The 23,129-nt window shown below is 38.9% G+C and overlaps 1 protein-coding gene and 1 long non-coding RNA gene across 3 annotated transcripts; one reads left to right on the top strand and one right to left on the bottom strand.

Moving 5' to 3' along the window:
• The first annotated feature begins 1,311 nt into the window (after positions 1 to 1,311).
• Positions 1,312 to 1,612, top strand: LOC133529303 (uncharacterized). Its single transcript, XR_009801119.1, has 2 exons — positions 1,312 to 1,364; positions 1,450 to 1,612. It is a non-coding gene; the product is annotated as an uncharacterized LOC133529303 (long non-coding RNA).
• A 4,389-nt stretch (positions 1,613 to 6,001) lies between these two features.
• On the bottom strand, positions 6,002 to 10,492 carry LOC133529026 (uncharacterized). Of its 2 annotated transcripts, none has more exons than XM_061866613.1 (2): positions 9,522 to 10,492; positions 6,002 to 9,183 (listed from the first exon to the last, which is right to left on the bottom strand). In XM_061866613.1, exons 1-2 carry the CDS (start codon positions 10,343 to 10,345, stop codon positions 9,171 to 9,173), a joined length of 837 nt encoding a protein of 278 aa, XP_061722597.1. In that variant the 5' UTR covers positions 10,346 to 10,492; the 3' UTR covers positions 6,002 to 9,170. The 2 variants fall into 2 exon arrangements, with proteins under 2 accessions (XP_061722597.1, XP_061722598.1); XM_061866614.1 differs by having other exon boundaries at positions 6,010 to 6,098.
• Positions 10,493 to 23,129: the final 12,637 nt, after the last annotated feature.

The raw sequence follows: 23,129 nt of genomic DNA, 5'->3' as shown, positions 1-23,129 counted from the left end.
AAGAAGAGAAGAAGAAGATTCGGTTAGTGAATGTAGCTGACGTTACGTGTCTTATCATGTTAGCAAATGTGACGTTCGAACTATGGAATGTGGAATTAAAAGGAGTGAAATCTCTTATGGTAGAACTGTTGCCAAAGTGTCCCTTAGGTCGCATGGTCCGACTGGCTAGTCCGATCAATCGGAATACGAATATATTTTTTTCCCGCTGGCTCGATTGATCGGAGTATAAGGACTTCTCTAATTCTCGTAGTCCTACTATCGGAGTAACGGGATTTTAAAAGTTCGTCTAGTTCGATCGACCGAACCACGAGGTCGTGTTTTCTTCCTGTTGGATCGATTGATCGGACATAACTGTAGACTTGATATTATTGCTAAGTCCGGCTAATGACACGTAAACGTTATCTCATCTTAACTCACTACTAGACACTGGCAATTGGTAAGTTTTCTATATTTTCTCTGATAAATATGTAAGATTTAAATTAAAATAAAATTTGGGTTAAGAATATACCTACAGGGTGGAATTAGATTTTGGGTCAGTAAGGGTAGCTACCAGATCCCGTGCTGCTAGGTAAAAATGGCCTTAAGAGACCATCCCTCGATTTCAAATTGATGAAAATTGGCGGTAACAGATTTCCGGTAAAACATACAGGGTGCGAGAAAAAGGTCATTTTGTTGTTGTTTTTGATGCCAATCGACTCCATTCCTACCCAGGATCACGTCGAAAGTAAGAAAACACTTTTGTTACCAGAAAAGTGTTAAAAACCAGATGTTGGTAGAGTACAAAATTAACCAAAAAATATCGGTCGGACTAACAGGAAAAATAAAAGTTGTGTGATCGGATTAAGAGGATTTTTCAAGGTCTCGTGGTTCGATCGATCGAACTAGACGAACTTTTAAAATCCCGTTACTCCGATAGTAGGACTACGAGAATTAGAGAAGTCCTTATATTCCGATCAATCGAGCCAGCGGGAAAAAAATATATTCGTATTCCGATTGATCGGACTAGTCAGTCGGACCATGCGACCTAAGGGCAAAGTGTCCAGCTGTCAGCTATAAATAATAGTTCCAAATTTCTCCAGAGTAGCGCTAGAGTCGCTAAGAACCTTCCCGTTATTGACGGAGTGAAGTGAGCTGTCTATGATTTGATTTTTTTTGTTCAAGTATTCTAGGTATTATAGAGCCACCTATTTAAGGTTTTTTGATGACACTTTTTGGTATATGGAGATTTCATTCCTTACCTCTACCTTCCATAGTTCCAACAATACGAGTTATAGACAATCTAGACCTAATGTCAGATGATCCGTTCGTTACTGCAAAATATTGTTGAAAATCTTATTAGAAATGATAATTTCAGTAATTATTTGGTTGGTTTCAATATTTTGTGTATGCATCGTGAGTTTCTTTAAGTATACAACAATATTTTAAGTGATGATTATTGTGTAATTTCAGAAAAAAGGTGTGTTAATATGGATTCAACAAGGAAATTGGCCAAGACACGCGAATGATACAGGATTAATACCGCGACACTAGTAACACACAGCAGCAGTCCATGATTTTATACATCCCGACGTATATTTCAAATTCATTATACGAGTACGTGATATGATCCGTTTACATAGTTTTATTTCATGAATAATTATCGCGGTAACTGTAGACAATATTCAATGCAGCTCCAGTTACCATCCAAATGTTACGTTGATAAAATATAAATGTTATTAATTTCATTCTTTATGAACCATGATGGTCGTAATTATGTCGATAATCTGTTCATCATACCAAAGGGTAAAAAAAAATCTCTTTAAGTTTTTCATGGCCGTAGGTACATCACCAATCTGTTCATACCCAGAATATATAATTATCGTTACAAGATTATGAGACAAATTTTTAGGAAATCGATAAACGTGCGCTAATAGCCAAACAAATATGCTATATGAGACAGGCTTGTAAAATCTTCATTTCGTTAAAATTTGCAATTCAAAGTCTACTTAAGTACCTATAAAAAACTAAAATACATAAAATAGGTACTCATATAGTAAAGTATTTTTATATGTATAAATAGGTACTTATGTAAATATAAATGATTTATTTGATGTTAACACAACACAAAGTTTGAAATATTTCAGATTCGTGTACACTCAAATGTGCTTAATAAATTCAAGTACTTAATAAATTTCGCATGAATCTTTTATAAAACGTTATTTTTCTGCAACACAAAATAACTTTCAAACGTCTAAGCGGGTGCGGGGGTGATGTCACACGCTCCAGGGTTTCGTAATCTGGATTAGAACGGAGATTTACTTTAAACAAAATATAGGCTGTTTTAAAGGATACCCCTGTTTACAGAAGAAATGCAATATTAGGTATAGATATATAAAGTGATTTACTTCCTAAGTTAAATATATAGTATATTATATTATAGGTAACATTCTTACACAAATAGACTAAGTCCCACAGTAAACTCAAGAAGCCTTGTGTTGTGCGGACTCAGACAACTATATATAAAATACATAGAAAACACCCACGACTCAGGAACAATTATCTGTGTTCATCACACAAATAAATGCCCTTACCGGGAATTAAGACCCAGGACCATCGGCTTCATAGACAGGGTCACAACCCACTAGGCCAGGCCGGTCATCAAATAGCTGTTGATCATTTGATTATTAATTGACCAGTGAAAAGGTTTTTACATTGGATCAGAAAACAAGTTGTTAGACCTATGACTCTATCAGATATATAAAGTCGTGAAGCCAAGTCATAAATGAGGTACTCCGTCATTCAAACTTTGCTCTCCTGTGTATTTACTCTTTCCAACATATATTTATTCTTTATTATTTGTCATTTGCCTTAGGTTTTAATCCGTAAACCTTTTTTCACGTATTTCTGAGCTCCGAAATAAGCGGGCTCCTATGTTTCCACAATAAAATTTGCCGCACAACGTTGAGTAAGGCATTTATGAGAATAAGTTTTTGGCATTAAATTTATTTCTGATACAAGCTCTTATCTCTGACTGTACTTTTGTTACCACAGGTAACTAATGCGTATGGAGACAATTCTAAAAACCCCGAACACAATTAAGTTGCGTTGTTTTACACAGTTCCTATCGCCACCTCCTGTCTCTATCATCAGATCAGCTCGATATTACCGTAATATTTTATTGTCACCCGACTTACATATCTATGCAAATTTTTAGCTCAATCGGAAATCGGAAAGTGGGTCAAATTTTGTGGGTAAAACAAAAGAATCCCCGTGCAATCTTCGGGGTAACCTATATGCAACTTTTATTATTTTATTTATGCTAGGTAAACATCTGTTTGCTATTGGTAAATTGCGAAAACCAGTTATTTTAGATACCTATAGCTGAGTAAAGATAGAAGATTACTATAAATGATGATGAAAGGGAGTACATCTGTTACATTAATCCTGGGCAATTATCAGCTGACAAGGGTACGGCTCCGCAGACAGCGGTACAATAGTTACAGGGCTATGTAGAATGTTAATTTTGTTAATAAGATAGAAATAGGTCAATAGGTAGAAATATTATTCTATTTCTGCCTATTGACCTATTTCGTTCGAAAGAGAGAGAGTTTGGTAGAGGTAGAGGATCCGGTCACTATCCGGGGAAATGGACGTAATTTCCCCAAACGACCACCGTCCGGTACTTAATCGGTCCATAAGTTCTGTCATAATGGTTTTAGCTGATAAAATACAATAGAGAGGTTTTAATAAAATAGCGATGATTTGAAAGCTTGTTTCAATCGTAATTTAGATACTTTTAGATTTAGATCGTGTCTGTATTTAATTATTGGTTACATCGTTAGATGCAAACACGCGGCTGGATGTGAATTATCATTCACAAAAAAGAGTAAAAATGATTAAATTCCTATGGTTACAATTGTTTATTTTTATGAACTTGATTTATTGGAACATTATTTATCACTAGCATAGTACTTTTCAGTAACAGGCTTATTTTTGATTGCCATACAACGAGTAATAGATTTGGTGAATTATATAGCAATCTTTGCAGTTAATAACACAATTTATTTATATATCTAAATAAAGATAAAAGTCCCAGATCATGTTTTATGTAAAATACAACCATGTTAAATAAGAAAATAAAATCGAATCAAAATACCAGAGCGCGTGTTGAGATGTTTGTTTGTGATATTTTTCGAATATTATATAAATTATGCAAACTTTACTGAGATAGAAAATTATACTATATTATAATGGAACTAATTAACCATTAAGGGTAAATTAAAGTTTAGGATATGGACATGGAATTATGTATGGACATACTTAAAAAAGTATGGCAAGTGCGAGTCGGACTCGCGCACGAAGGGTTCTTATGTTTCTTAAGGGAAATTATGTTTGTTGCATGGGAGCCCCCCTTAAATATTTATTTTATTCTGTTTTTAGTATTTTTTGTTATAGCGGCAACAGAAACACATCATCTGTGAAAATTTCAACTGTCTAGCTATCACGGTTCATGAGATACAGCCTGGTGACAGACGGACGGACGGACGGACAGCGAAGTCTCAGTAATAGGGTCCTGTTTGACCCTTTGGGTACGGAACCCTAAAAATGAATGATGTATTTTATTTTACATTCAAATGTGTAGATAACGTAGATTGAAGTCAAATTTTGAACGTTTTTAGTTTTCGGCAGTCGGTTAAACATTAATTCTACTAAAATGTGTACCGTAAAATGGGGTGAGTAGGGTCAAAACTGACATTCAAACCTCGATAACATTTTATTTGTACACATGCAAACTGACTGGTTGGATAATAAGTGTTCCGGACGTTTGAATTTTAGATTTTATTTTATTTTGGGTAGTTCCATTTCATAAAATTGACGATAAACAGGAAAACCCATCTCACCCCTTAGTCCCTCGCAATTGGGGTGACATGGGATTTCATACAAAAGTGATTTTGGAAGATTGTTGGATCGATTTTTTTTTATCATGAGTATTACTATAGCTCCATTTACATTTTTTTTGTAGCGGTAGCCTTAAAATCCCTTTCCACCCCCCTTTCATCCCTTCTCTCCCCACTCATAACCCAGCTCTCCCCGCGAAACCTACTCACCCCATTTTACCGGTACGTATTAAAGAATGTATAATGACAGCTAGTTCTTGGTAAAAAAATCACAGTTTTTATGCAATGTTTAACATGATAGGCAATAAAAAGTATTTCAACCAAGTTTCCTGGCCCGCCAGCAATACGTCAGTATCAAATCCCGTTCTGCAGACAACCCATCAGTCGGCCCGTAGCCGCAAGCCTGCAATGCTTTTACTGAGTGATTCTAATGTTCGGATTTACGCTCAATATTGATGGGCTCAATCCATTGACTGACAATATTTCACGAGGTAAATCTGTCTATTGATGACATTTATAACAACAATGAAATTTATTTATAACATCTTAGTCAAAATATATGGCTTGGCGGTTCGCTACCGTCATACGAGTATGGGCATAAAGTGAAAAAAGTATTCACTATTCATATTTTTTTATAATACATCTTACAGCAACGAAACCACATATTTTTACTTAGATGTAGAGCTTGAGAAGTTAGGGCTTGTAGAGTTAGAAGCTTGGCTCTATTTACTAAAAATATGATAACTTTTTGACAGTGTGAGATTTATGGTTTCGTCTTGGCAACATTTCACATGATAATTTTTTTGATGGGACTTCACTTCTTTTTGTAAGTTGCTTATGACAATCTTCCATCCCCTTATTTAAAGGGTAGAAGTGAAATCCTGAAATACGTATCTGGGGAATCTTTAATACAATCTATTTTTATACCCCGAGAATTTTATTTATCTGGTAGAATCCAAACCCAAGTTTTGAGGGTTCAAAAAAACGACGAAGCGCTTCGAGAAAAGGTAGGTCGTTTTGCCGTCTTGGGGTGCCGTGCCTGGGGCATAATAATGAACAGGTATGGATAAATGAGGTATCTACAAGTACTTTAGTGAAACAACCGGATCTGATAGATGCTCGTTTATTACTGGTTTTTGTACATTACAAATAGCCGCGCCTGTGTGCGCGCGGACGCACACATGCAAATACACCACATTTCTCCACCGTTAATTGTAAGACCTGCCAATAGAATAAACAATACATCAGTACTTAACACTAAATAAGGTGTATAATAACTAACACACACATAACTAAACCACATAATAACATTAACACTTGTAACTAATATTTTTATCTCTAGGCCTTAAATTCGGTCTAGTAATTGTCGGAAGCGGCGGCGGCAACCGTGCGTCGGCGGGCGCGGGCGCCACCTCCGCGGCAGGTGCGACCACGGCCTCCGCGGCCTCCGGAACCACCGCGGCCGGCGCGCGCGACCCCTCACGCTCCTCTACTTCCTCCTCCTCCCCGGAAAGCCCAGTATCGTACTCATCGCTCACTACGTCACGCGGCTGAACATCCGCCTGTAGAGGACTGTCAGCCCGGAGGGAGGATGGCGGAGGGTTCACGCACGCCGCCGGGGGCGCGGAACCAGCCGGAGCTGGCGGCGGCTCGAGCGGTGGCGACCACGAGTCCTCGTCAGCCCCGGCATCCTCGGTTTCATTAATAACGTCAAATTCACCACCTGTATACATAAGCATTTGATCTACGTGGCGTCTACATACAGTATTTTTAGTATGCACATAAATCAAAAACATTCGGTTACCAATTTTATTTTGAATAGTGCCTAAAACCCAAATCTCTTTTTTTTCAGTAAACCATTTAACCCATACTTGATCCCCGATATTGAATTTTCTACAATTGTCTATAACACATTTGTCAATATTGTCTTTAGTTTTATTAACATCTGGTATCACAAGATCTAGCCGTGATCTTAAATTACGGCCCATCATCAAACTCGCTGGAGTTTGGCCCGTAGAACAATGGGGAGTATTACGGTACTCGAATAATAAGCCCATCAGTTTATCCTCAACTTTTGACTTATCTGTTTTATCTATACATTTAATCATCTTTTTACATGTTTTCACAGAATTCTCGGCCTGACCATTGCTGGCCGCGTGATAAACTGGAGAAGTGACGTAACGAATGCCATTCATTGCACAAAAAGAATTAAATTCGGCCGAATTAATTTTAATATCATTGTCGGATACAATGACATTCGGTACGCCAAATCTGGAAAATATTTCCTTAAGTTTACATATCAGCGCTCGAGTAGTAGTACCTTTGTCCATCAAAAGACACTCTAACCATTTGCTATATGCGTCAATGACAATTAGGTAAACTTTCTGATGAATAGACATGTAATCGATATGTACCCGGTACCAGGCAGACGGAGGACGCGGCCAAGGCGCGGGAGCGGCGCGGGGAGGGGCGGCGCGCACGGCCACGCAGGCGGCGCATGAGCCGATCCAGCGCTCGATATCGCCATCAATGTTAGGCCACCACATCTTACCGCGCGCGATGCTTTTCGTCTTGACAATACCTAAATGTCCGGTGTGTAATTCACGTAACAGCTGATCTCGAAATATTGTCGGAATAACCACCCTGTGGCCACGGAAAAGAATACCATGATCTATTTGTAAGTCGGCTTTGCATCTAAAATAAGGTACAATAGATGCACAGCTTATCTTTCGCGGCCAACCGAGACTCATATACCTAAAAACTTTTTTTAGTGTAGGGTCATTTCCGGTAGCTTGTCTTATTTTATCAGCTGTCACGGGAGTCACACTGTCGTCTAAAAAGTTTAAATAAGACACGTCATCATAATCTTCGTTATGTTCATCATTGTTCATGTTAGGCAACGGCGCACGAGAAAAATAATCAGCTACGAGATTATTTGCACTGCTTATATACTGAACCTTATAATTATACGCTGATAAAATAATTGCATATCGCTGTAGCCGGGAAGCGGTCATGACAGGAATGCCGCTATTTTTGCCGAAAATGGACAACAAAGGCCTATGGTCGGTTTTTAAAATGAACGGATCTTGCCTGCCATATAGATACTGGTGGAACTTTTTAACACCAAAAATGATTGCCGCGGCTTCTTTCTGAAGTTGACTGTAGTTCCTCTCGCTAGCGTTGAGCGAGCGCGAGGCGAACGCGAGTGGGAGCTCGGCACCGGTTGCCGGGTCGCGTTGTGCCAGAAGGGCACCTAACCCCCCAGGTCCTGCATCCACACTGAGCACTGGCTGAGCCTCCGGGTCAAAATGAGCCAACACGCGCTCAGAGCCTAACTCCCTTTTGACTGCCTGAAACGCCTCCTCCTGTGAACGTCCCCACTCCCATTTTGCCTCCGCGCGCAGTAGTTCGTGTAACGGACTTAACATGTTCGATGCGTTCGGAATGAAACTACGGTAATAATTTACGAGTCCTAAAAAACTCTTTACCTCCGTTACATTAGTCGGCCTTGGTGCCTTATGAATAGCTTCCACCTTTTTTTGAGACGTTCGTAAGCCGTTTTTATTAATAATGTAGCCTAAATAAGTAACACTACTACCTAAGAAAACACATTTCTCTTTCTGTAACTTTAAACCTGCATCACTAAACCTAGTCAAAACCTCTCGCAATCGCGCCAAATGAATCTCGTTCGTCGGTCCCGTCACACACACGTCGTCCAACCAACAGCTGACTCCGTCAATACCTACCAACAGTGACTCCATAGCGCGTTGAAAAATAGCCGGGCCGTTGGCGAGACCATAAACTAGCCTAGTATATTTGTAAAGACCTTTTGTAGTGCTAATGGTCGTAAGCGCCTGAGAGCTATCAGACAAAACGAACTGATTGTACGCGTTGCTAAGGTCTAGTTTCGTGTAACTTTCACCACCGCCTAGTTTAGCAAACACCTCCTCTATACGCGGCATCGGATACTTATCGATAACCATGTCTTTATTTAACGTGACAGAGAAATCGCCTGCAATTTTGACCTTGCCATTTTCCTTCAAAACAGGCACAATAGGCGTTGCGTATTCAGAAAAATTAACCGGTACGAGTATACCTAAATCTACCAGCCGGTCGATTTCTTCCTCTACCCGTTTTTTTAGAGCGAACGGAACTGACCGCGGTTTGAAAAACTTAGGTTTAACGTTCTCTTTCAATTGCAAGTGTACTTTGAACTTATTAAATTTGCCCAACCCTTCTTCGAATAAACTCCTAAATTGTTCTAACAACCTTGTTACCTCACTCGAGCTCTGATTAATTTTTACATCTGTAACAAATTTGTTATCTACAGTGAATGACAAATTAAACTTCGCCATAAAATCACGGCCCAATAATGGCGGACCGCCGTTTTCTATAACATAAATTTTCAAAAATCGGTCTTTTAACATAAACTTTACTTTCGCAACGAAAAAACCTATTGGCGTTATTTGATGATAATTGTATAGACACATTTTTAAATCACTTTTATATAATGATACATTAGGGAATATTTTCCTGTATAATTTATCGTTAATAATGGTAGCACCGGAGCCCGAGTCCAGTTCCATGTTCAAGTCAAGGTTATTAATAGATACATTAAGTAATATTGGTTTATAATTAACGTACCTTAAACTTAGAAGTTTACACTCCTTGCAATTTTCGCAGTCCCCACCTTCTGCCGAGAACTCTGTCGCTTCAACATTGTTCACACGACTCTTGGACTGCTTCTTGGAAGTACACACTTTCTTGAGGTGTCCCTTTTCACCACACAGTTGGCACCGGTAGGACTTATATCGGCACCTACTCTCGTCGTGGCTCCTCATACCGCACACCGAGCAGGTCCTCGCCTCGGGGTCCCGGCGGCCGGCGGACGGCTGCGCGCCCGCCCGGTACACCGGCTCCTGCTTCACGGCCACGGCCACTGCATCGGCGCGTGCCTTCTGCGCGCACTCCGTCTGCTGTGCCAGCTCCATCGCCTTCGCCAGCGTGAGCGTGGTGGCGTCCTGCTCGAAGAGTCGCTCGCGCTCCTTGCCGGCGCGTAGCCCCAGCACGAACTTGTCCCGCAGCAGCATGTCCAGCGAGTTTCCAAACTCGCAGTGTACGGCGAGTCCTCTGATCCTAGCCGCCCACTTCTCGACACTCTCCCCCACGTCACGCATAGCCTCGTAGAATTTGGTCTTATCAGCGAAGGTACACCTCTTCGGAGTAAAATGACCGTCGAGCACCCTCAACAACTCGTCGTACCCGACCTCTTCTACCTTACTCGGGTACACAAGGTTCTTCAACAGCCGGTATGTATCGTCATGCAGATGTGTCAGTAGCACTGCCTGTCTCATCTCATCTTTTATTTGGTTTAAAACAATGAACTGCTTCAAACGACTACTGAAAATTTCCCATTCTTGGGTGTTATGGTCAAAATGACTTAAATTTCCGATAAAAGTAGTAGCCATTATAAATAACAATTATTTTAAATACACACGCGGGTAAGTCACGGATCGTCGCCAGTGAGGTATCTACAAGTACTTTAGTGAAACAACCGGATCTGATAGATGCTCGTTTATTACTGGTTTTTGTACATTACAAATAGCCGCGCCTGTGTGCGCGCGGACGCACACATGCAAATACACCACAATAAATCAAAATTATTGGAATTTTATGTGAATTGTTTGAACTAATCTAAGCAACACGAAACACTACCTACTTGACGCTACTTACTATCCAAGTCCTGTATCTCACAATCTCAACGTATGGTAATCCTCGCGCCCCGAGCAAAAGCTTTAAGATGTCAATTAAAATTCTATCCTCACCCAACTTCGGCTTCTATAGCCCCTGACTCCTATCGGAGGCGAACTATCAAACATTTCAAAGAACCTGGGCTCTTTAGGGTTTTGATATAAGCCAAGACGATCGAATCCAATGGCTCCTAGATGAGTCAAAAATGTATGAGTTTTAGGTATTTAGGTTTGAGTGGTTAGGATGCAAGGAATTCCGGTATGAAAACAGCGAGGTGGCATGCATAGCGTTTTCATTAACTGGGGAATTTAGGGCGGGAACGTGCGGGGAAAACTTAGGTGTATACCTAAGTATGGCAAAAAAAGGCAGCTTTGTATTAGTGATTTTTTCAATTTCCTTGATAAAATAAGTGAGGGTTCGCCGTCGCATTAAAGCCGCGTATACGTTAATTCCGTTACTAATTTTATCGAGGAAATTGATTGACGAGATGAATGTCAATCGCGGCAGTAATGCGGCAGCGAACGTCACTCAAATTAATCAAGGTCATTTCCAGATACAACAGCATCATAACGACACCGCAACAGTAACTCAGCTGCAGTTGATATCCGAACGGTACCTTTACAATTCCTAATTCTTTTTGGCGTCTTATGCTGGGTAGGTATCTGAAATGTGTACCTAATATATATTATCCTATATTAGATCTAATTTAGTAATATTTTCATTTTAGTTTAGAGTTTACTTATAGTTTTTATTCTAATCATTGTAATTATTACCAAATAAATATACTTTATAGTTTATCCTATATTCAATCACCGAAATTTATGACGTAGATACTCATATTTCACGATGGAACTTAGAATAAGCTGTAAAATGCATCATTGTGGCTTGTAGTCCCTTCACCTGTATCTTATTTACGTTTACACTTCGTACCCAAATATTAATATTTTAACATAAATTTTAAATTGTCCTCATAAAATTTAAATTTAAAGTTGTTCCATGAAAATTGTTTTGTTTAAGTTATACATTTTAAAATGACGCCGGCCGTTAAATGGGATTCTGTAAATTCATTTTACATTTTTCAGAAAGCACACGATTTTCAAGCGTCAATATGAAATATTGTTAGGGATTAATTTATATGTAAATATGTTGTCGACAGCTGCTGTTTTCAATAATTAGTGGATTTGCTAACGGTTTTCCCATTTTATGAATGTGACGAAGAGAGAGAATAATTAGCCGAATTGGTAGCTCACGTCCATAATATATTTTCATAATTTAATACACCATTTTACAAGAAAATTAATTAAGTTATCTGGAGTACATAAACTTGTTGATTTTATTACTAGTACAGTCAGCATCAAAAGTAACTGGTCAAATAGAGAAAGATCCCAGAGCCGCCAAACCTTACTTATTTTTTTATAAATAAAATATATGGGATAATGTAGTGTTAGTATATACTTAATGGCCTCATACTTGCTATATCGGCCCGACGGCCATTTGTCTGGTACAAGGTGCTAAAGTTAGGTAAAAATATTACTAACTTTTCTTAAATTTTTGTGGCTAATTTTTATCTATGTTTTAGAAAATGTTGTTAAAAATGTATAATCAACATTGTCAGACCATTTCCACCGGCGGTAACTATTACCAGACGCTTTAAAGCTTTCAAAAAATAACTTTACTTACATTCTCACTCTTGATTTTGATATATGATACTCAGGGAACTACTACTATTACATTTTGTAAGTAACCAGACCAATTGCAGGGGCCCAACCATCCCCCAGACCGACATAAAGTTTCACACAAATACACATGTGTTCATTATAATTTTTTAACAATATTTTCTAAATCATGCATAATAATTAGCCATGAGAATACTAAGAAAAGTTAGTAATAATTTTACCAACCTTTAGCACCTTATACCGAACAAATGGCCATCGGCCCACGCATTTACTTAATATCCGATTTCCCTTTATTACAGAAAAAGTAAAGTGAGGCAGTATTTTACACCTAGGCAACTGCTCGACCTTTACCTAGCACAAGTGCGATCGTGTGTGGAATACTGTTCGCATCTGTGGGATGGTTCAGCAAAATACCAGCTTGAGGCGCTCGAGTCAGTTGAGAGGAGAGCCAAGAGAATCATTAATGATGACGATCTGACGAATGCTCGACTCCAAAGTCTGGAGCATCGTCGCAAGGTTGCCAGCCTAACGATCTTTTACAGGATACATTTCGGAGAGTGTGCCGAGGAACTGCACAACCTTATTCCTCCGTCCCCATTTCACCATCGGACCACCAGACAATCGGCACTCCGGCACCGCTTCATGGTAGGTATTCCACAAATACGCACGAAGCGTTTTGCTTCAACATTTCTTATGCGAACTGCCAAGGAGTGGAATGCCCTGCCCGAGTCTGTGTTTCCGCATGAGTACAATCTGGGTCTCTTCAAGGCTAGGGTAAATAGGTATCTCATAGGTAAGCGTGCTCCACCGTAGACCGCATCATCACTTACCATCAGGTGAGATCGTGGTCAAACGCTTGCCTATCGTTATAAAAAAAAAAAAAGAAAAAAAATGAGAGCGTTGAGAAGTATGTGTAGTGTGAGTTTATAATATAGAATTTGGAACAAGGGATTTGGACTGACTGAAGATGTAGTGACAAAAATTAAGAAAGGTATGTTGAGATGGTTTGGGCATGTGGAAAGAATGAGCAAAAGAAGGCTATCAAAGAGAGTGCATAAGGGAGAAGTAGAAGAGAAAGCTGGAAGGGGTCCAGATCCTGAAGAAAGGCCAGGTCAAGAGCACCCTAAACCGGTGAGCGTGTTTGAGGAATTTTATGAAAGTGAAGGGCGCGAAAGAGATATGTCTGAATCGTAGCAAGTGGAAATCCGTGGTCTCTGCCTACGCCTCCGGGAAATAGGCGACTTTATGTAAGGAAAGAATTCGCAGAGCTGCTAGACCATCACAGGAATCAAGATACATCTGTGATCGATGCGGCAAGAAATGCCGATCGGCCATTGGTCTATACAGTCATCACAGTCAATGTAGGCTGTAGACTACTTCCGCAAAATACCTAGGTACGTCCTTAAACTACGTCCACAAGAGAGGTATGGGCATTGTGAATGTCATCTCGCTTTGTGTGATAGGGCACAGCACAGCGGATGTCATTCCAGATCTAGAGCAGAGCCCAACTGGGGAAGTACCTACACCTTACAGAAAATCGCAGCCAAATAACACTAGACCCTACTCATGCCAGAGCTCAACGAGGGGCGGGAGGGGGTTAGGGTCGGCAAGGTGCATGTAACTCCTCTGGAGTTGCAGGCGTACATAGGCTACGGATACTGCTTAGCATCAGGCGGGCCGTATGCTTGTTTGCCACCGACGTAGTATAAAAAAAATACTTCCTTAGTCGCTACAACTATCATCTGCAAAGATGCTGTGGCCAGTGATGATATGTATGTAAAAAAAGTTTTAATCGGTCGCCAAAAGTTTTGAATGGCTAAAACAAAATTATATGTCAAACCTCTTGCGCGGCATTTCACTACCATTGACGTTGCCAAGCTGCGCGCTGTACAGTTTAGTTACACGCGGCACAAATGGCACAATATACGTGGGTTCATTTTGAGCTCTATTCAGATATTAAAAGTTATACTAGTTCGTTGAAAATTAAGCACACTCTTGCTTGAAGTCACGTACAAAACGCCAAAGTTCACTGGCATTCTTAAACCTTATTCAAAAGAGAATAAAGTCTATAGTTGTTCAATGAAGAGTACTGTTAGTACACAACGACAACTTAACTCGTGTTATCTTAATTTGAGAAAGTTTATTTGAACAACAAATAATGAGAGATGGAACTTTGAATGTTAGACTTATACTAAAATCACAAATGAAGATAAATAAAATGATTTAGTAAGATTAATGAGCGATAATTTATTAGGCTAACTTTTGTTACTGATTCAGCAAATATCAAATACTAGCGACCCACCACCGCTTCGCACGCACGCATAAGTTAAACACCTACAATTTTCTTAAAAAACGGGCAAATGCGAGTCGGACTCGCACAGGAAGGGTTCCGTACCACTATCTATAAAAACGGTCACCCATCCAAGTACTGACCCCGCCCGACGTTGCTTAATTTCGGTGATTGGACGAGAACCTCGAGATTGGAAAAAAATATTTATTTTATTCTGTTTTTAGTATTTGTTGTTATAGCGGCAACAGAAATACATAATCTGTAGAAATTTCAACTGGCTAACTATCACGGTTCATGAGATACAGCCTGGTGACAGACGGATGGACGGACGGACGGACAGCGGAGTCTCAGTAATAGGGTCCCGTTTGACCCTTTGGGTACGGAACCCTAAAAATCACTCTATTGATAGCTGAAAACCATATGAAAATCCGTTCAGTAGTTTTCGAATTTACCGCGAATATACACACAAACAGACAGATGCGCCGGGGAACTTTGATTTATAAGGAATAGTGAAGATTTGTTTAAAAGGTGAGAATTTTGCGTTTAAGTTCGTAAGTACGAAAGCCTGGCGTTTGACTACGCTAATTTGTTACTCGTGTTTTTTTTAATGCATTTGATCCTCAGAAAACACCGGATCAATTAAGTACCATTATTAAAAAAAAAACTTTTTCAATAGTAAATTTTATTTACATGCTTTAATTATATTTGTCCTGTAAGTGCGTTTGTTAGTTTGGTATCTTGAAAGCTAAATTAGAACAGATTCCTGGCATTTGAGAGGTCTCAAATTTACTTGTAAGTATTTATCGCTGACAGTACTTTTTTACTACAGGCACCTAATACTCATCGAGACAATTCTAAAAACCCCAAACACAATAAAGCCCTCTCCTGTCTCCATCATCAGATCAGCTCGATACTACCATAATATTGCATTGTCACCCGAATTACATATGTATGCAAATTTTCAGCTTCATCGGAAATCAGGAAGTGGGTCAAATTTAGCTTCCAAGATTTGACACCCACTAACTAACAAACATTATACTAACAGGGAAACTATGCAATACTCGTATTATGATGATATTGACAGTTGGTCTTACCCTACCTATCCATGATTCCATTGTTCCATTATCTCACTGTTGCCACATTTGGAAGTGACGTCAGATACAGCTCATCCACCATGTTCGTCGAGTCACGCACCGATGGATTTGCAGCAATATTGCGTAAAAAACCAGGGTCTCTGCTGAGCAGAACAAGGGACAGCCCAAACAGCATCCTAAAGATGATTGCTGATCATGTGCAGGGGGGTGTCACTACGCAGTTTAGGTATATTTGGCCGGCGCGCCTCCCGGGCAGGCGTATAGCAGCGGGCTGCCGCTCGGCTCGCACGATCACGATAGTCGTGTCACGTGGCGCTCGCGCAAATTTGAAAATACACAATGGATTTGAAACCTAAATCTCGATCTAATCCGTATAAAAGATATTGTTCTGTTTACTGATGTCTGAATAAACGGAAGAACAAGGAAGCAGATATAACATTTTTCTAAATTCTGGACGATATTGAAAATTAAGTCATTTTGATGAATTTATACTTTAAACCATAACATAAACACTCATTAATCAAATTCGATAACATTTTAATTTGTTTTGTTTGCATAAAACTAAAGCGCTTTAGACCAAATTAAAATGAATTATGCATTCCTAAGCTTAGACTAGGTAAATACCTACTTCTAAGAATTTTTCAATAGCCTGGGGGGTAAGGTCTATTAAGCACCTACTAAATTATTCCTTATGAATAACTTATAGGTACACACATATATCAACAACAATGTATCACAAAATGTTAAACAAGAAGGTACCTATAATTACGTCGTCAAGTAGGTTGATGATTGATATAGTCTAAGAGCTAGTGACCTTTTCGCGAATAGTACTTTCTTTTCAACAATTTCGACATTCACACAACAAAACATATTTTTCACCACACCATCTCGTACAGGCTGATTTTACCCTTTAAAAACAGTGAGTAAAGTTGCATTTTATCCTCTAGAGAGTTAACTTAATTCGATTTTGATTTGTTGTTCACGCGTTAATTAGATTGTTGGATAGACTAATAATACTTAAACGATTATTTTGAATAATAAATATTACATATAATTAATATTTATTACATGTAATAAAAACTGTTGCAATGAAAACAAATTGTAGTTTCCTCGCATAGGTGTGGTTAAATAGTTATTTATTATACAAGGGGGCAAAGTTGTTGTTTAACTTCTTGTTATTATATTCAGACCCGAGGCAGCGAAAAATTTCAAAATTGATCCACGAGCGTAGCGAGTGGTTCAAATAGTCGAATTTTGAGCGTGTGAGGGCCTCGAAGCACGAGAGGTTGAACAAATTTTGCCGCCGAGTGCCTTCTCAGGAAATAAATGAGTACGTTCAAACATTAGGGATTGCATTTACACACAATTTTAAGCACTATTTAGACGGAAATCCTCGAAGTGAAATATTTCAATTACCTACTGCAAGAGATTCATTTACGTAGGTAATTGCCATATTCGTGTTTCCCTGCGGACTATTTATTAAGATTGTATATTTTCAACTCTGAGATTTAATAATCGAACTTTTAAATTTGGGATAAATCAATTAAATAATACTTAAAAGTAAAACAATTAAAAGATAATGTTGTAATAAACACATTTGATTTTTGTACCTATTTGTATTTTATTTCGTTACAAATACTCAGTTAAACGCCAATCGGTCCAATAAACTAACTTAACAATTAACATAATTAAGTTGCCAGCTCTTAGACTATGATTATGGCGCGTCGTCTTGGAAGCAAGCGTAAAGGCGGCGGCGCCCGATCGGTTCACATTTCCCGGAGTCCTTACTTAGTAAAGTTAAAATAGACATCCTTAATTTATTGAATATTGGTTGCCCAGAAACAATATTAGGAACTGACCGACATATATTTCCGTGAGATGAGAATCAGACATACTATCTCCGGATAAAATTTTTATGTTTACCAAGGAGTGGAATGCCCTGCCCGAGTCTGTGTTTCCGTATGAGTACAATCTGAATCTCTTCAAGGCTAGAGTAAATAGGTATCTCATAGGTAAGCGTGCTCCACCGTAGACCGCATCATCACTTACCATCAGGTGTGATCGTGGTCAAACGCCTGCCTATCCTCCATAAAAAAAAAAAAATCAACGTTTGTAATTCCTACATAATTATTTACCTTAAAAATAATTAGTAGGTATAGGTACAAAAACTTGTCAAGTGACAACCCTGTGCCGGCACTCACAGCTGGGTCATAAAACTGCGGCGCGCAAAGAAGATTCACGGTTCGTGCGCTGTTATAAGTTTCAATTTTGCTTGCAGGCGGCGTGTATAGGTATAATTTTATACCTAAATCTGACTTTTGTGAAGGAGTGAACTTTCTGTACGGTAGTACTATTAGTTATTCTGTGTCATGTGTGTTGTCCTGTAATTAATGAAATAATTTCAAATGTAAAATCGAATTTAGCCGTTAAGTACTAATATTGGTTTTCAGAATGTACTAACAATAATAAGATTAGTGTTATTTACATTAAATAAATAAATAAATGTAGGCAGTAGGCCTTATTAAGTAAGTTATTAAGTCTTAATAAAAATAAAAATAAATCTAAATTTTGAACAAATTGATTCTTAGGGCAGCTCCATTACACAATGTCATCTCACTTTAACGAATCAAATCATAAGAGGCCTTTCAATAACCTACGTTTATCGAGAAATCCATTTTTAAAATATTTCATCTTTCAAATTACTCTTTCATTAAAAACTTGCACATATTTTGTATCAAAGTAAACGTTTATATATCAAATGAATTAAATAAACATAATAAGTGTACCATAAGAAACGAGTTTTTCATACACTAGCGGACATTTCGAATGTACCTACATTTATTTTATTTCTCGAGCGGGTAGATAATAATACCTTGTTAACGTTACAAAAGGAAGAGGTCAAACTCAAGCCGACCTCGGGCAAAGTACAGGATAACAAGTAGTTTATCTCGGTTAAAAGCCACCACACTAGCGTCTTTTGAGCGTCGGCGTCTAGTTAGTGCTATGGAAAATGGCATCGCTGCGCAGTTGCGCTAACGTTGCGTCGAGCAGCAGCCATAGAGTTGACTAGACGCAGACGCTCGGGAGACGGTCCGGGGCCCGTCGCATCCGGGGCGCGCGGAGGTGGCCCTTAATGGTATAATAGCAACTTATGACGACTGGTCTGGCAGTGGGTAGTGACCTTGCCTATAAAACCGATAGTCCCGGGTTCAAATCCTGCTAAAGGCATTTATTTGTATGATGAACACGGATATTTGTTCCTGAGTCATGGGTGTTTCTATGTATATAAAGTATTTATCTAATATATATATCGCTGTCTAAGTACCTACAACGTGCCTTATTGAGCTTACTGGTGCTTAGTCAATTTATGTAATAATGCCCTGTAATATTTATTTATATTAATTATGTGTTTGACGACCGAGGCGTTGGCCTAGTGGTTAGTGACCCTGCCTATGAAACCGAAGGTCCTGGGTTCGAATCCCGGTAAGAGCATTTATTTGTGTGATGTGCACAGATATTTGTTCCTGAGTCACGGATCTTTTCTATGTATGTTATATATATATATCGTTGTCTGAGCCTTCTTGGCTTACCTTGGAACATAGTTATTAGTCAATTTGTGTAAGAATGTCCGTATAATAATTATATTTATTTATTTTATTTATTTTTATAGCAGTTGTGCTACTTTTCTCTACACTACTTTAATAGTTACTCATTCTACTTCGCTTCAGGGAAAACCGTCCATTATACGCCGTTAAAACTCTATGAATAATAAAACCGAGTTAGTCATAATCTGTTGGCATATGCCTTAGGCCAGGAAAAAGAAAAATTGAAAGAATCCACCGCTTCGGGGAAGACTCGAACTTACGACCTTTCGGAACACTGGTCCAATCGCTCTTCAACTGAACTTCTGAAGCTTACCAGAAGCATGCGAATCATTATTTTCCTTCCTCTTCTATTTTGCCTTTAAGACGAAAGGGACGACCGCCCCGAAACCGTCTTTCCATACAAACGTAGTCCACATTTTCCTTTCTGCATATTAACATTATTGAAAATATTTTTACACAATTTGATGTGTTTTAATCATACCTATACCCGACCGTTTGATTTTATTTCGATTTTTCAAATATTCTAAGAGTAAGAACCATTTAAAAATGTGTATGTCTAAACCAGTTTTTCGGTCCTAACTTTAAAAATAATAAATAAAACTAAAAAAATCAAACACTCAGGCATAGCTATGACTAAGATACATAAAATTCTGTAAAAATATTATCCATAATCTCAACATCCAAGGAGGAAAATGACGACTACATTTGTATGGAGAATCGATCTCTCATTTCCTCTAAATATTTTTTTAGTATCGCTCGCAGGTTTTAAATTGTAAGGAAAGCGCTTGTTGTCACAAATTCCAGGCAGTTTCAGTAGCCTACGGTATCTGCTTACCATAAGGCGGTAAGTAGACTTGTTGGCTACGGACACGTAATATTAAGATTTTTAAGTAATAGCACGAAAAACGGTGGTGGCCGAGTGAATATGACGTTCGACTTTCAATAGGTCGCGGGTTCAAGTCCTGACTCGTACCAATGAGTTTTTCGGAACTTATGTACGAAATGCTGAGATGAGGCCATTTCGTGACACTTTACTCTCACTATGTTCTCTTTTATGTCTGTCTATTACTGTTTGTGTGTTTATGAATAAAACAAATTCTATTCTATTCTAAATACATGCGTTTTTATCACCGCACCTCCCGCCAAAGAAACAAAGTTCATCCTCACTTTCTCGACACGTGACAAACCAAGAACAAGCGGGCATCTCGCTCGTTTTTGCCCAGAACGTGCAAGTTGTGGAATGAGCTACCTTCTGAGGTGTTTCCCTTGCGCTATGACATGGGGTTCTTTAGGAAGCAGGTATTTAGGGTTCTCAAAGGTTGGCAACGCATAAGTGGCTCCTCCGATGTTGCTTATGTCCATGGGCGGCGATGACTGCTAGTCATCAGGCGGCTCGTCTGCTCGTTTGCGACGTATTAAAAAAATATATATATATCATACGTGAAGCGTTAATAACTGGAAAAAAATATTTGTAATAATCTCGACCTCAACAACATTTCTGACCGAAACCTAACGCTAAAAAGCGCTAACCTACAACTTATAGTACGTACATAAATAGGAAGTAGCATTGTATCGTGAGAGCTGGACTCCGTAACAATCGAGCGGATTCTGTGTGTAGTGCTAGTGAGATTACAGCCGAAACGGAATAGCTGCCTCAAACTTTTTAGGGTAAGTTTAGGAAAAAAACAAATTGTTTTTATTATATTTATTATTTATTTAGTGTGAGCCTCAAGCGGAGAGTCTCGGCAAAAACCCGATCCAATCAGAGAACGGCGAGACGAGACGTGTAAGAGCTAGAAGGGAGCGGTAAGTACACACTCGTTCTCGGCCTGTCTCGGAGTTTCTTGACGAGTGTATACAGCCGACATTAATACGAAACCTTTAGTTTAGTACGCTACAACTTTTAGTTTAGTACGTACATAAATAGGAAGTAGCATTGTATTGTGAGAGCTGAGTCCATAACAAGCGAGCGGATTCTTTGTGTGTAGTGCTAGTGAGATTAGTGAGATTACAGCCGAAACGCAATAGCTGCCTCAAAATTTTATAGGGTAACTTTAGGAAAAAAACAAATTGTTTTTATTATATTTATTATATATTTAGTGTGAGCCTCTCGCTATGAGTCTCGGCAAAAACCCGATCCAATCAGAGAACGGTGAGACGAGACGAGCAAGAGCTAGACGGGAGCGGTATACACGTACCACGCACTCGTTCTCGGCCTGTCTCGGAGTTTCTCGACGAGTGTGTACGTTCAGCTGGCATTAATGCGAAACTTAACGTTAAAAGGCGCTAAGCTAGAACTTTTAGTACGTACATAAATAGGAAGTAGCATTTTATTGCGAGAGCTGGACTCTTAACAAGCGAGTGGATTCCCTGTGCAGCGAGGGCTAGTGAGAATATATTAGATTAGACATTTTCGGCGGTAATGCAGTCGGCAGTATTACTGCAGAAGTATTGCAGTGCAATATTACTGCAGATTGCTTTCAAAATCGATGTTGATGCCCGGAAGTTTAGTAATGTCTCACTACAGTATTGCAGCTGTAATGCTGGCGTAATCTCACCTCACCTTTAAAGACCACTTTGATTTGGTCAGAAAACGTAGGAGGTATAGTTATGGTGCATATCCCTTCAAGTGGTTTTTAACCCGTGAGCAGTCGGGCCGAAAAGACCCGACCTGTGATCCGACTCTGCATCGTGAGTATCCCATCCCACCTCTCACGGGTCGATGCGAAAACTATCACGGTGGTGGCGCCATTTGACTACTTTTCGCGTTCTCGCTGACGCCACTTGATATACACAGACACGTAAAGTAAGTGAAGGTGGCGTTCAGACTACCTTGATTAAGACGTTCATTTTATCAAGGAAAATAACAGATACAGCGGCGGCAGTAACGACGCCGCAATAGGACTCGTAATGCAGCTGCAGTTAAAATCCGAACGGCACCTTAAAATGTGTTCTGATGACTTAACTCTTGGGTCGCTAGAAGTTTATATGTAATTCTCTTTCATACTCGTAACTGTCGGAACTTTTTCGATAATTATGAGATATGATAACGATAAGTTCTGGTTTAGATAAGCTCTCATTTAGATATCGTTTGTTTGTCGTATAATTGACAGAAGCAGCTCAATTCGGGCAACCAATGTCACTTTGACGTTAGAAATATCGTAGACAGATCTTACTGGGATCACAGCGGAATCGAAATAAACGTCAATTTTGACATGTCGTTTAGTTATCGATCTTTTAAAGATCTTTCCAAGATCTTAAATATGAATGACCTAAGAGGATACCGTTGTGCTGGTATAAGTTTTTTATTATTTTAAAGAATCAAAATATTGTCTTTTGGCCTGTCCCAATTTTTTGCCTGCTTCATTTGCCTGAAAATTAATAATTATGTTATTTCCTTATTTGATTTGAATTACGGAGTACAAAATCTTTATGCTTTAAAAATTTATTTATTTAAAACGCAATATAATATCAATTTCTAGTGAGCTATCTGTATTTCCAACTGCGTTAAAAACGAGAAAGTGTTCAATTTGTAAAACTTGTATTGCGGCAACACAGGGGACGGTCCACTTGCAGCAGATATGTGATATTTGAAAAACTTTCGGTCCACCCCTTGCAGCAGATATTTGGAAAACTTTCCACTACAAATAAGGATGAAGTAGGATTTGCTGGACAATACCTAGGGATTATATCTATTTAGGAAATTTCTACTCTGCGGTTCCTTGTTTTAGTAAAGGTATAATTTTACTTATTTGAAACATGTAAGCTTATTCGTAATTGTAAGGCTAGGTTCACACGGCGTAAATTTTTCTCGTATACGGATATTTATCAAATAT

The sequence above is a fragment of the Cydia pomonella genome, chromosome 20 (genome assembly GCF_033807575.1).
Source record: "Cydia pomonella isolate Wapato2018A chromosome 20, ilCydPomo1, whole genome shotgun sequence".
In the NCBI taxonomy this organism is placed as follows: domain Eukaryota; kingdom Metazoa; phylum Arthropoda; class Insecta; order Lepidoptera; family Tortricidae; genus Cydia; species Cydia pomonella.
Note: the sequence above shows the minus strand (reverse complement) of the source record. Positions and strands in the feature narration are given on the sequence as shown.

Bases quoted from the DNA above. Each gene is read 5' to 3' on its own strand.
- LOC133529026 (XM_061866613.1), bottom strand. From the start codon at position 10,345: ATGGCTACTACTTTTATCGGAAATTTAAGTCATTTTGACCATAACACC.